We start from the raw sequence: 13,447 nt of genomic DNA on the forward strand, positions 1-13,447 counted from the left end.
CAGAGAACAACAAGGTTTGCCTTGAGATAATGAGGTTCTAACCAAGGCGCGTCTATTGTTGGTTGAAAACTAATTCCAAAACCCATCTTAGGCCTTGTTAAGCCTTGTGCCTTTGAGAATTTATGAAAGTGATCTCTCTTTGGGGTAGGCCCTACTATAAGAAAAAAAAATTCGTTGTGCAAAAAGCTACTTAGACAACGTTTTTAATTAATTATTAAATTATTAAGCCCACATCAGCACATAACAAATTTTTTTGGGTAAATTACATAAAACTACCTCAACTATTGGGTCATTGACAGTTTCATACCTCGTCTTTAAAAAGTTTCAATGTCATACCATATCTTTCGAATTTGTTGCAATGTCATACCTTCCATCAGTTGTCTGTCAATTCCTCTATTAAATGTTGACGTGGCGTGTGACGTGGCACACTTTCTATTAAAAAAACTAATACAATATTATTAAAAACTGAAGAAAAAAATCATTTAATATTTTTAAATATTAAAATAATAATTAATTAAAAAAAAGCCCCAAGTTCGTCTTCCCCCCCCCCAACCCCATTCTCCCCTCACCCCCTGCAACCCAGAAAGAAAGAAAGAAAGAAGAAGAAGCAAAAAAAAAAAAAAAAAAAACCAAGTTCGTCTTCCCCCCACCCCTTGCAACCCAAAAAGAAAGAAAGCCCCAAGTTCGTCTTCCCCCCACCCCATTCTCCGCTCACCCCCTGCAACCCAGAAAGAAAGAAAGAAGAAGAAGAAGAAGAAGAAAAATCCCCCCCCAACCCCTGCAACCCAAAAAGAAGAAGAAGAAGAAGAAGAAGTAGAAGAAGTCCCCCCCCCCCAACCCCATTCTCTCCTCACCCCATGCAACGTAGAAAGAAAGAAAGAAAAAAGAAGAAAAAGAAAAAAAACAAACCCAAGTTTGTCTTCCCCCTACCCCCACCCTCTACAACCCATAAGAAAGAAGAAGAAGAAGAGAGAAAAAAAAAATCCAAGTTCGTTCCCCCCCCCCCCCAACCCTTGCAACCCAGAAAGAAAGAAAGAACAAAAAAAAAAAAAACATCTTCATCTTCCCTGACCCCCTTCCCTGAAACCCACCCTATTCTTCCCCCTCCCATCTTGTAAGATCCCACATCGCTCAGGAAAGTGATCCTTATATGTATATTCCTATCCCTAGCTAGCACGAGGCATTTTGGGAGCTCACTGACTTCGTATTTCGTAGGAACTCCGAAGTTAAGCGAGAAGGAGGTCAGAGCAGTCCTAGGAGGGGTGACCCACTGGGAAGTTGCTCGTGAGTTCCCAGAAACAAAACTATGAGGGCGTGGTCAGGGCCCAAAGCGGACAATATCGTGCTACGGTAGTGGAACGGGCCCGGGTACCGTAGCACGATATTGTCCGCTGGGCTTACCATTCCCTCACGCTTTGGGCTTAACAAATGAATGGCAGGAAACACTAGAGAGGGTAGTCATGTGAGAATGGTGGTGTTGCTAGGTGTGCCTTTAAGCATTAGATTTAACCATGCATCCAAAGTTCAATACTTCCTCCCCCCCCCACCCCCCCAAAAAAAACCTTAATAATAATTTTTTTTTGTTTAAAAAACCAAAAAGAAACTCTAGAGAAATAAAAACCAAAAAGAAACTCTAGATTTCTCCTAGTATCACACCGTGGAACATTTGTAGCCAACAAGCCCAATGAATAGTATTTTTTGGTGTCACAAGCTTCACAAAAAAAAAATATTTGAACAGAAATGCCCCTCAAACAAAAAATTTCAAAAGCAACTCAAAATAATGTATCAAATGTATCAAGGCTATTATTGAAGACATTAAGTGGCTGGCCCTTTCTTTTGAATCTATTTCTTATAATCATATTTTTAAGGAAGCTAATTTTGTAGCTGATGTCATCACTTCGTGTGGGCATGGTTTAGAGAATTTTCATGTTTGGTTGTGCGCTTCTGGCTGCTTCTAATGCCTTGTTATTTGACTCTAAGGGCCTTGGGCGTTCCCAGGGTTTTTTTCCCTCGCATAATGTTATTTTGTTTCCTCAAAAAAAAAAAATGTGGTAGGGGTATTTTTATCATTTTAACATTGTCTTTTAATAAATGATTTTTTTTGTACAGTTTTTTTTAATTGGTGCCTCACAATACGCTAACAATAATGTAATTCTATTAGTTGTTCATTAAATATTATTTACTCTATTTTTAAACACTTTCAAAACATCTTGATAGACGTGTAATGTCGGTTATAAAAAAAAGTCTTTCGCACGCGCATAATAATGTGATTAAATTAATTATCAAATGATTGCTTGTGTTTTTTTTTTAAACAATATTATCTACACTAAGGGGTTTCTTCTAACATGATATAAGATTATTAATTTACTTCCAATATTTGACTTTCCTTTTGTTAATTCACGCATATAAATACATTTAAAACGTGTAAGTTACACGTAGCATGCCGTGATTCAAAAAATATCTTCTGCACATGCGTGAGTTTCATGCGCGTGCATGAAGGCTAGTGTTAAAGAAAAAGAGGAGTAATACCAATGTGAATCTATTACCAATTCAGTGTCCATATGTCTCGCGCATACATGAAGGCTAGTGTTAAAGAAAAAGAAGAGTAATACCAATGTGAATCTGTTGCCAATTCAGTGCCCATGTGTGCTAATTATGCATGTGACCCTAATTTAGCAAGATCCATCACAAATGTACCGACAGAATAACAAAAGAGAATACTTATTTTTCTTAAAAAATCTACCTGTCAAGACAAATTCTGGTGTTAGAATAATTAATCATGTAGAGTCTGCGTGTTATGGCAAATGCAATGTATAAGAGAACTCTCTCTCTCTCTGTCTACAATATACATATACATATATATATATATATATGTATGTGTGTGTGTGTATATATATCTTTAAATTACATATTAATAGAATTCTCTTTGTCAACAAAAAGAGGATGGAAAAACTATTTAGTCTTCTATCACAACCAAAAAGTTAAGGGCAATAACGTAATTTCACAAAGTAAAATTTTGATATTTTTTGTTTAAGCATCATCTACAGGTGATTTTAACATCTCTAATATAAAAAAAAAAATTAATCCTCTCTCCGCTCTCTCCTGCTCTCACGTTCTCTCTCACTCTCTTCCTTTCTCCTTCAATTTTAAAACCAAAAATAAAAAATTTCAAAACACTGTGTGGGCATACACTAGTATATATTAATTAAGGAAATTAAAATGTGCATCTTCCTCTTGCAGGTAATTTGAACTTTACATATATTAATCCAAGATCCATTGTGGGACTCACAATTGTGGGCAGCCAGCTCCCATGGGATGGAGCCTACTCTTAATTAAACACAGCTCATTACAATAAAACATTACTATTTTTGGTCAAATGTTATTTTCACTTTAATTTTGGAAGTCTTTAACAAGGAACAAAAGCAGCAACTGGCCTCTACCACAGTAGAGAAGAGTTGTATTTGCACAAGGTATGAGTTCAAACTTTGTTGGTTCTCTAATTTAACATCTAATATAAAAAAATTATCGTTTGACAAAAGTCATCTTGTACTATAGTATAGTGGTATTTCTCTTCATTTGTAAGTGAAAGGTCTTAAATTCGAATCTCGTGGATGACGATTTTAATACCAAATTAAGTTATCCGTTGTGTAACTTAGCCGAACTCTCATTCGCCTTAATGTAAAACTATCGATGTATTTTTAAAAAAGTAACAAATGCTTCTTATCCATAACAATAAAGCGTAACTATGATTTTGATTTTATTATGTAGTTTGGAGATAAATGCGAGTTAAGACAGTTAGTTCGAACAAAAACCGTATTTTTAGATCATGAAATTACTCTTTGAAGAAGCACTTAATTTTTAATTCCAACATGTTTTATATGTAAGATTTTCCGGGTCAAGAACTAACTACAGAACAGAATATTTGAATTTTTGATCATTTCAAACCACAACATCAAAAAAGTGAAAAAAGATCATTAATAAAGATGGGTTATGGCAGAGAGAGAGAGAGAGAAAGGAGGACCCAACAGTTTGCTTTGCGAAAATAGAAGCACATATTAGTCATGTATGTTTTTATCCATAAAAAGCAAGAGTCAGTCCAAAGTGTCACAATGAAAGAGACAAGTTTCTTTCACCTTTAGAGCAACTCCACCTACGGAGCCCTCCTCCTGACAATCCACTATTGAATTCATCATATTGAACAGTAACTGCTTTTAATGAATAGTAACTTCCCTTAAGATCAACTCCACCCATGGAGCCCTTCCCCTTGGCAATCCACTATTGAATTCACCCTATTGAACAGTAACTGCCTTTAATGAATAGTAACTACCATTAATGAACAGTAATTGTCATTTGCATCTCCACCCTTGGAGCCCTCCCCCTGGCAATAGGCAATAAAATATTAGTTTTTTTTGTTTGTTTAAATAATACAAAATAAAATTATTTGAAATTTCAAATAAGATTTTTTAAATCGTTCTCGTTGCGCCACGTGTCATTTTATAAAAAAAACAATTATTTAGTGATGGATTTCGATAAGATTTTTATCCAATGTCATCATGCCACGTGTCGTTATCTTTTGAGAATCTTTGATGATAGATTTTGATCAGATTTTAACTCGTTCAAAATTGCGCCACGTGTCATTATCTAAAAAGATAATTATTGGAGATAAATTTCGATAAGATTTTTATCCAATACAATCGTACCACGTGTCATTATCTTTTCAGAATCTTTGAGGATAGATTTCGATCAGATTTTTAACTAATGACGGCATGCCACGTGGCCTTATCTACAATCCAATCCTTTCTGAATCGTCCATATAATCCACCATCCATCCTCACAAATCTCACACCAATTTTCTCAACATCTCTATCTCATTATTCATAGTTTTTGCTTCTTCTTCACCATTCATCCTTACAATGTCTTCTTATTCATCAAGGATGATGTGAGAAATCGATCAGCAAAAGGAAGAATTGTTTAACCAATCTGAATGAATGTTCAACCTTCAGATAGCCGAAAATGAGATGGAAGAGGATGAGGAGCGTACAAGGAGAGATGACGAAACAAGAATGGCCAGAGCCTCACATTCCCGTCGAGTCATCCAGAATGTTGCTCAGATATGCAGGCCTAGCCGTTCAAGAAACCTTGATAGAAGCAGGCAACAACGATTACTTTGTCCATAACAGTGCATTTCCTGATACGTACTTTAGACGCCGTTTTAGAATGGAACGACATTTGTTCAACAGAATCATGACTGATGTTTGCAACCATGATTCTTACTTTGTGCAAAAGAATGATGCTTGTGGTGTTATGGGTCTCCTGCCTGAGCAAAAAATCACTGTTGCGTTGCAGATGCTTGCGTATGGAGCATCTGCAGACCAAGTGGATGAGATAACAAGGATGGGGAAATCAACCATTCTTGAGGCCCTGATGAGGTTTTGCGGAGCAGTCGAATCTTTGTACACCGCAGAGTACCTCCGAAAACCTACTCACATAGACTTGCAAAGGCTTCTGAGGAAGGCCAAGATGCGAGGTTTTCCTGGGATGATAGGAAGCATCGACTTTTTGCACTGGACGTGGAAAAACTATCCAAGTGCATTGCAAGGCGCATATGGGGACAGAAAAAGAGCAAAATCTATCATTTTGGAGGCAGTGGCATCTTTTGATACATGGATATGGCACGCCTTTTTCGGGGTTCCGGGGGCTCAAAATGATCTCAACGTCCTTGCCCAATCCCCAGTGTTCAACGACGTCCTGCAAAGAAAGGCACCAAAAGTCACGTACGTCGTCAACGGATGTAGGTACGACAGGCCATACTACCTAGTTGACGGCATTTACCCACGGTGGGAAACATTTGTCAAAACAGTGTCACGTCCGCGAAGTGCAAAGGAAAAACACTTTGCAAGCTGTCAAGAGGGGTGCAGGAAGGATGTGGAGCGTTGTTTTGGTATCCTTCAAGCTCGTTTATGTAATTTTGTAGTGAGTTTTTTATTATTTGATATGTTTATGTAATTTTATTTGGTGTGTTTATGTAATTCCATTTGGTGAGTTTTTTAGTTTTATTTGGTGTGTTTTATAATTTCATTATACGTGAACAATTTGATGACTAAAGATTCTATTATTAGGATAAATATATTACGAAATTAAATAAATGTACTCTCACTTTAAATAAAGTACTAACTTCAATAAATTGGAAACAACATAAATAATAAATTACAACCCAAAGTGATTGGAAAACTATGGGCTTCGATTACAAAAAGTACCCTATTCATCATCACTTAACCAATATGTGGTGCTAGGATCATCTTGTCTTGTTGTGCTAGGACCATCTTGTCTTGATCTCGCTTCTCTTGCACGCCTCATTTGCACCATATCCGCTTTCTCCGACTGCCAAAAATATTTAGAATTTGGAGACATCCCTTCTAAACGCGTGTTCATAATGTCACGATCTCGTTGTGCAATTCTTTCTTCTCTAAGCAACTCCCTTTCTTGCCTAAGTAGCTCTCTTTCCCTCTGTTCAGCTTGAAATGCTTGTTGAATAGCTGCAATTTTTGCCTCATCTCTAGCCTTTTCAGCCTCATATTTCGCCAATTCCTGCGCCAACGTCAATTCACCTTGACGAGCAAGTTCTTGCATGTACTTTTCATAATCATTCTTGGAAGCACTCCTTTTCCTCTTTGAAGCCTTCTTACCTTGAGGCCTAATTGGATAACGGGTTGACCCCGACGCTTGTTCAGGAATGGGTGTTTCAAGCACTTCTTCTCCATCTTCTTCATCAACATGGGAGCCATGATCGGGTGTAGAGTGTGGAGGAGTGCTATGTAGAGGGGTGCTGTTCATGCATACTTCTGGACCAACAGGCACAACTTTGAATTTAGGACAATCTTTAACAATATTCCAACATTCCCACCGGTTGAATGATTTGTTTCTTGATTTGATTTTGACAGCATACCATGCTTATGCTTGAAGTTGCTACAAATGAATAATAATGAAATTATTAGGGAACAAATAAATAATACAAACGAATAATAATAATGAAATTAGGTCACAAATAAATAATACAAACAAATAATAATAATGAAATTATTAGGTAACAAATAAATAATACAAACAAATAATAATAATAATGAAATTAGGTCACAAATAAATAATACAAACAAATAATAATAATGAAATTAGGTAACAAATAAATAATACAAACAAATAATTATAATCAAATTAGGTAACAAAATAATAACACAAACAAATAATTATAATATTTTCTTACCTCATCCGCATAATTTGCCCCACTTCGAACATTACTACTAGCTTGTGTTAAGGCATCTCTCCACGTACTAAAGGAATGACTAAGTATTTTCCAACGACTGAACATCGATTCTTTGGTTCTTTTCCCACCCATTTGCTCAAGAAATTTGGTATGAATTAAACTCCACATTTCTCACAACTGCATCTCATTACCCGTAAGGGAATTATGAGTAACTTCAACCCAGCTAGTGCACAACGCAACATCTTCAAGAAGAGACCAATTCGTACATGCATCAGTAGTCATTTTGTGGAAAAAAATTGGATTGAAACTTTGAGAGAAATATAGGAATTTGATTGAAAGTCGTTGAGAAAATATGAAATTGTGGTGTAAGGTAGATGGAGAAGAAGTGGTATTTATAGAAAAGTAAAAACAATTTTTTACAATTTTTTTTCAGATTTTTTTGGATTTTTTACAATTTTTTTTACAATTTTTATGCAAATAATTAATCTCTGTCGTTGGATTTTAAAAAATTTGAATTCCAACACTCCAGATTGTGCCACGTGTCACAATAGTAAATTTTTTTAATTTTAAAACTATTTTTTTAATTTATAAAGCAGATTAATATTAACCGTTGATCTCAGATCGAACGGTTGATATAAAATCAACTTTTTTTTATTACCGTTGCAAATCAGACGGCTCATATTAAAGAGCCGTTGGGATCGAACGGACCGTGGGAAGCCACGTGGCTTCCCAACGATCACTGGGTTTTTTGAGGCGCACGGGCCCGTGCCCTGAATTTTGGTTGGGCAACGCACCCCCACTCGCGAGTGAGGGGCACGCGCCTGACACAAAAAAAAAAAAAAAGGTCGGACGTCAGGCCTTGCGTCAGCCTGACATCACAGGCCTCGGGCAGCAGGCCTGTCAATCCCCCACGGGCCTGGCCCTCAGGCTCCCACCCTCACTCAAGCTCTCCAAGGCTAGAGGCCAACCCACCGGCCCTCGGGCCCTTTCTTGGAGCTTGTCCCCCGAGCAACCACCCTGGGTGGAGTTGCTCTTAGCCCCACCATTTAACATTTTCTTCTTCTTTTTTTATCAAATTTTTCTTTGGAGATCGCCTACTGCTGAATAGTCCGAAAAGTTAGTAGTTACATATTAAATTAAATAATGTGTCATTAATAAGAAATAAGTATATTGATAAATGCTTAAATACTAATTAATTATTAACATCCACATCATTTGATTTATCAGTTTTGATAATGCTAGGAAACCAAATTTCTAAACTAAATTTTATAAATCAAATGATACGTATGTTAATTATTAAATTATTATTTAAATGTTGATTAACGTTCATATTTTTTATTGATAACACATCACTTAATTTACAAATTTAATTAAAACAGTTATTCTTTCTCTTTACCTTATTGGGCTTCCACAAAGTACAGTAGTTTGTGTACTACGCCAGCTTTCATTTTCTGATTTCTGTCAGGACCAGGAGAGAGAAGAAAAATAATGTGTGGGTCTCAGCCACACACCACCTCAACGCTCCTCTCTTCTCTTCTCTGCTTTGAACTTTGAAAAAAAAAAAATGGCTGCTTTGCGTCTCGGGGGCGGGTGCATTGGCTCCTCCACTCGGTTATGAGTGTCACTCTTCCAACAGGTTAGTGGGTTTCTCTGGATTTTCGTTTGCTCCATTGGGTTTCGATTATTTCTCAAGTTTTTGCGTTTCTTGATTTGCTTTTCGCATTTGAACATAAAGTTTTTATTTCCTCATGAATCTGATCTGCCTTTTTCAAAGATTTCTCTGGTTAGAACTTCAGTAGATTTATACAGTCGTCTTACTAAAAGGTTTCAATTTTTTTTTCTTTTGAGAAAAAAAGGAGAACTGTACAATGGTTTATTTTTGCCACCATTTTGTGAATTTTAAACGTTCATTGATATTAAACCAATATCATTCAAGTTTCCACATTTCATTTGTCTCTGTTTTTTTTTTTTTTTTTTTTTTGGTCTTTGTTAGATTAGATGTTAGATTAGCCATCGACCAAGGAGTTTGAACTTACGCTGTCATGCAAGAGCCCAACATATTTTCACTGCTGTGGTTAAGGGCCACTGGTGTCTTATGAGCGCTAGCATGATTCAAGTTAAGGCCAAACCGGATATGATGACCCGTGGATGTGGTCCTTTAGATGGGTGATGATCGAACTAGGGTTGTGAGGGACCGCATTATTCACTTTAGATATAGCTCTTAGACAAATAATCAAAAGATGAACGAACTTATATGCTTTACAGTAATAATCCTGTTGAAAATTTCCCAGTAATAATCGTAAGAAGCTTCACCGTTGCCAGTTGTAAGGTTCTACAGAAGATATGTTTTCTGGATGGGCAAATATTCTATTGACAATACTGCAATCTGAGACGTATTAGGTTTGTTTGGAATGGTGTCCTGAATATTACTACTTGGTTAAGCAATATTATAATTGGTAAGATTGAACTACGGCGAGATATATGCATTTGCACTTATGCATTATTGAAAGTTGACGCTAAATGAAACCAGTATCACCACAGTTTTTGTGCAACAAGCTATCTTAAAGTATACGGAATTTGTAGATTATAACATAACTAGATAAATATGAGGGCCCGCCCAGTATGATCTTTTTGGGTATTATGGATACAAAGAGAAATGATAAAATAGATATGTTATTTGACCTTAATATTTCATGGCCAAAATCTGTATCTTGTCGTAAATTGTTTTCTGTTCATATTAGCAGGTCTGGACAAGGCTTTTATTGATTCCTGGTTTCACCCTTCAGCATGAAATCAGGACCAAAGGATGGCAGGCACTCTATTATGCCTCTTTGTTTGAGAGGCAAAGCAGCCTCACATTTTTGCATGTTTCCAAAGGTGAAGGCAGCAGACTACGTTAAAGGGAGCGCACCTGTCTATCTGAATGTATATGACTTGACACCGGCAAATGGCTATATCTATTGGGCAGGCCTTGGCATCTTTCACTCTGGCGTAGAAGGTTAGCTACCTTAATCTATGTTAGTGGTTTCTTTAGAAGAGAGTAGCCCCATAGTCCCCTGAAAATGATGTGGTTATGTATGATTCTTGATTGAAAAAGCAATTGTGAATTAATCAATTTAAACTGTTTTCTAACTTTTACCTTGATATTACTCATATTTAAGCCGGTTAAACCTTAATGACAAACTCAACCCAAGCCAATTCAGCGGGATAAAACTTTCCTAAACTTTATTGTGCAATATGCATTTGTTCACCATTATGGCCACTTCAATGACCAACATTTTGTGTAAGAGCGAAACTCTCTAAATTAGTTTGGTCCCGCAGCCTCAGTCCTCTTCGGAAATATTTACCTTACCTCCTTTTCCTTTCGCTAGGATGAATAGCGATGCTCCCTGCTTTGGACATATTTAAAGGAAATTACAATACTTGAATATAAAATTTCCAAACAATATATCTCCTTTGAAATAATTTTATTCTGCATCCTGAGTTTAAGGTTTCTCAAGATGACACAAATGTTAATTGATCATGTTTTCATGCTTACAGTTCATGGGGTAGAATATGCCTTTGGAGTCCATGAGTACTCATCAAGCGGTGTTTTCGAGGTTGAACCTCGACAATGCCCTGGCTTCAAGTTTAGAAGGTCAATTTTCATTGGCATGACATGCTTGGATCCTTTCCAGGTTAGAGAGTTCATGGAGCGTCAATCTGCAATCTACAATGGTGACTCATATCACTTGATTGTCAAGAACTGCAACCATTTCTGTGAAGATATAGGTTATAAGCTGACTGGAAAGCGAATACCAAAATGGGTCAATCGACTTGCAAGAATAGGTATATGGCACGTCTTTTCTCAACCCCTGTTTCTGTGAAGCTAGACTTGCAATAATTGTATTCTTCCCTAGATATCATGATGTGGACCAAACACTTATATTAATTTTGTGTAGATTTATCTTCCACACATGCAGCTCTTTGAGCGCTACCTTTCATAATTGCTCATCTATGCCACGAGGCTCGCCTTACTATAGTGAAGAAAATATCTATATGATTTATTGTCGAAGAACACATTTCGTGATGCGTTTTTTCTTCATTTTCTTAAGGATTATGGTCAGTTTGTTCTTAAATCATATTTTCTGATTCCTTTTAGGTTCTCTGTGCAACTGTATACTCCCAGACACCCTAAAGACGACCACTGTTCCACATGACCCCAATTTTGAAGGATGCGAAAGTGAAAAAAAGAGACTAAGAAGTGCCTTCACTTGCTTGTCATCAATGTCGATGCCACAGAGGGAAGTATCAATGTCGTCGTTGTTTCTACATTCTCGCTATAAAGGCTGCCTACCACCATGGGAGTTTAAAAGGTCTAGAAATGGCTCATTGAAGGAAGGTTGATAAAAACTGAAATCCGTCATCATTTTCTACAATGCCGACCAACCATTGGTCTGCAAATACCGAGCTAGCTAGTGAAGGGATGTCTTGCGAGTCCCCTGGGTTGTTTTGAGATTGGAGTGTTTCTTCTATGCTAACCGGTGTTTGTGAAGTTTTCATGTTGTATTTGTACGATAGTATTGTAAAATCTCCGATGTGCAGTCATATAATCATATCCGTAGTACAGAAATCTCTGATTTCCTTCTTTCACACACTGAGCTTGTGAGCTCCTGCAAGTACAGAAATAACCGTTAGAGGGAGGGAGGGAGGGCTAACACATTCCTAATCAATCATTGTAACTAATGTACCATTAAAAAGCTCATAAGCTAACTAATGAAATCTCCAATAACATAATTACAAGTGTAAACTCAGTGTGGTATTATTTCAACACTTCCCATCAAATCATGCACCGCTTTCACACCGAGCAATCCTCTCAAATAGTTGAACCTGTCTCCTGATAAAGTCTTTGTGAAGATGTCAGCAACTTGCTCATTTGTTGGATGTAAATGAGATCGATTGTACCTTGCTGCAAAGCATCCTTTATGAAGTGGTATCTTCTGTCAATTTGCTTGATTTTCTGATAAAAAAACTGGGTTCTAAGTGATGGTATAGTTGAGGTGTTATCACAAATCAATGGAGTTGCTTCAGCTTGTAACTCTCCAAATCCTCTAAAACAAATCTCAGCCACATAGCTTACGATGTTGCTTCAGCTGCACTAATGTACTCTGCCTCTGCGGTGGACAAAGCTAGAATTACTTGCATAAAACAGATTCATGTCTCTTCAACCTGATTAGCAAAGTTCACCTGCTGTACAGCCTTGTTGAAATTGCAACCTTTGGCAATATGCTCAAATTTACTGCACTTGTGACATTTGGGTTTTCCGCTGTTCCAACACTCTCCATAAATGTAACTAATAACAGATTAAGGTTTTTTAGCAGCATCATTACCCTGCCATTGTTTCACAGAAGCATTGGTTAAGTTCTTTGGATGGTTGCTAGCTCGTAGAAGGCTTCAGACAAGGGTAAGGGCCTGCAGATTTATATCAAATGTCCCTTTGTTACGATGTTGTCCATTTGCTGAGAGTGTTTGAGTTTGTTTACATGATTTTATTGCTCATGTAGGGATAGATGCTGCTGCTAGTTTTGTGGTTCAGGATGATCGGGGCTGTCCTATTCTTGCAGGAATCATAAATTTAAGGAATAATGCAGTATCAAGGCGGACTCTAGGAGTTGCGTGATGCTCTGTTGATGTTGTGTATAACCGTGGCTTTAAAAACTTACAAGTCTGGCGGTCACTTTTCAAAATATATCTTGGAGACATGTTCTTATTTTTAGAGAGACTAATTTTCTTGGCAATGCTATCGCAAGTGCAAGGATAAATAGTTCAATACACGTATTTGGGGTCGCACCCTTCTCGCTTGTGCGACCCAAGCTTTACGTTTCGATTGTGCTGGTAATGGTTGTCTTGTCTTCAGGACTTTTCCTTTAATGAATTTTCTTTGTGCTGGTAATGGTAGGACCCATTCCGTAGGAATGGAGAAAAAAAGGAAAATGCAAGGAAAGTAAGAAATAAAATAACAGTTCTTTTCATTCATGCCTTTCCCAAATGGTGAAAGGAGATTTATATACAACCCTAGCAGAGGAGTGCCCAAATGAGAACACATCACTATCCTCAGAACCGTTGGATGAAGCCAACTACTACAAAGATAAGACAAAATACCATAAATATATAAACCCAATAACTAGGATCCTGACATTTCCTCCC

General features: G+C 37.1%; 1 protein-coding gene across 3 annotated transcripts; it reads left to right on the forward strand.

Annotated features, from left to right (window-relative positions):
- The first annotated feature begins 8,723 nt into the window (after positions 1-8,723).
- Positions 8,724-13,119, forward strand: LOC126620615 (deSI-like protein At4g17486). 3 transcript variants are annotated; one of them, XM_050288821.1, is made up of 5 exons: positions 8,724-8,897; positions 10,003-10,259; positions 10,802-11,089; positions 11,403-11,672; positions 12,779-13,119. In XM_050288821.1, exons 2-4 carry the CDS (start codon positions 10,049-10,051, stop codon positions 11,645-11,647), a joined length of 744 nt encoding a protein of 247 aa, XP_050144778.1. In that variant the 5' UTR covers positions 8,724-8,897; positions 10,003-10,048; the 3' UTR covers positions 11,648-11,672; positions 12,779-13,119. The 3 variants fall into 3 exon arrangements, with proteins under 3 accessions (XP_050144778.1, XP_050144780.1, XP_050144779.1); XM_050288823.1 differs by having other exon boundaries at positions 11,403-11,616; positions 12,805-13,119; XM_050288822.1 differs by having other exon boundaries at positions 10,006-10,259.
- The last annotated feature ends 328 nt before the right edge of the window (positions 13,120-13,447 follow it).

Source organism: Malus sylvestris, chromosome 5 (assembly GCF_916048215.2).
Source record: "Malus sylvestris chromosome 5, drMalSylv7.2, whole genome shotgun sequence".
NCBI lineage: Eukaryota > Viridiplantae > Streptophyta > Magnoliopsida > Rosales > Rosaceae > Malus > Malus sylvestris.

Coding starts and splice junctions, on each gene's coding strand:
- LOC126620615 (XM_050288821.1), top strand. CDS start 10,049: ATGAAATCAGGACCAAAGGATGGCAGGCACTCTATTATGCCTCTTTGT. Junction 10,260..10,801: donor CTTTCACTCTGGCGTAGAAG/GTTAGCTACCTT, acceptor TCATGCTTACAG/TTCATGGGGTAGAATATGCC. Junction 11,090..11,402: donor CAATCGACTTGCAAGAATAG/GTATATGGCACG, acceptor GATTCCTTTTAG/GTTCTCTGTGCAACTGTATA.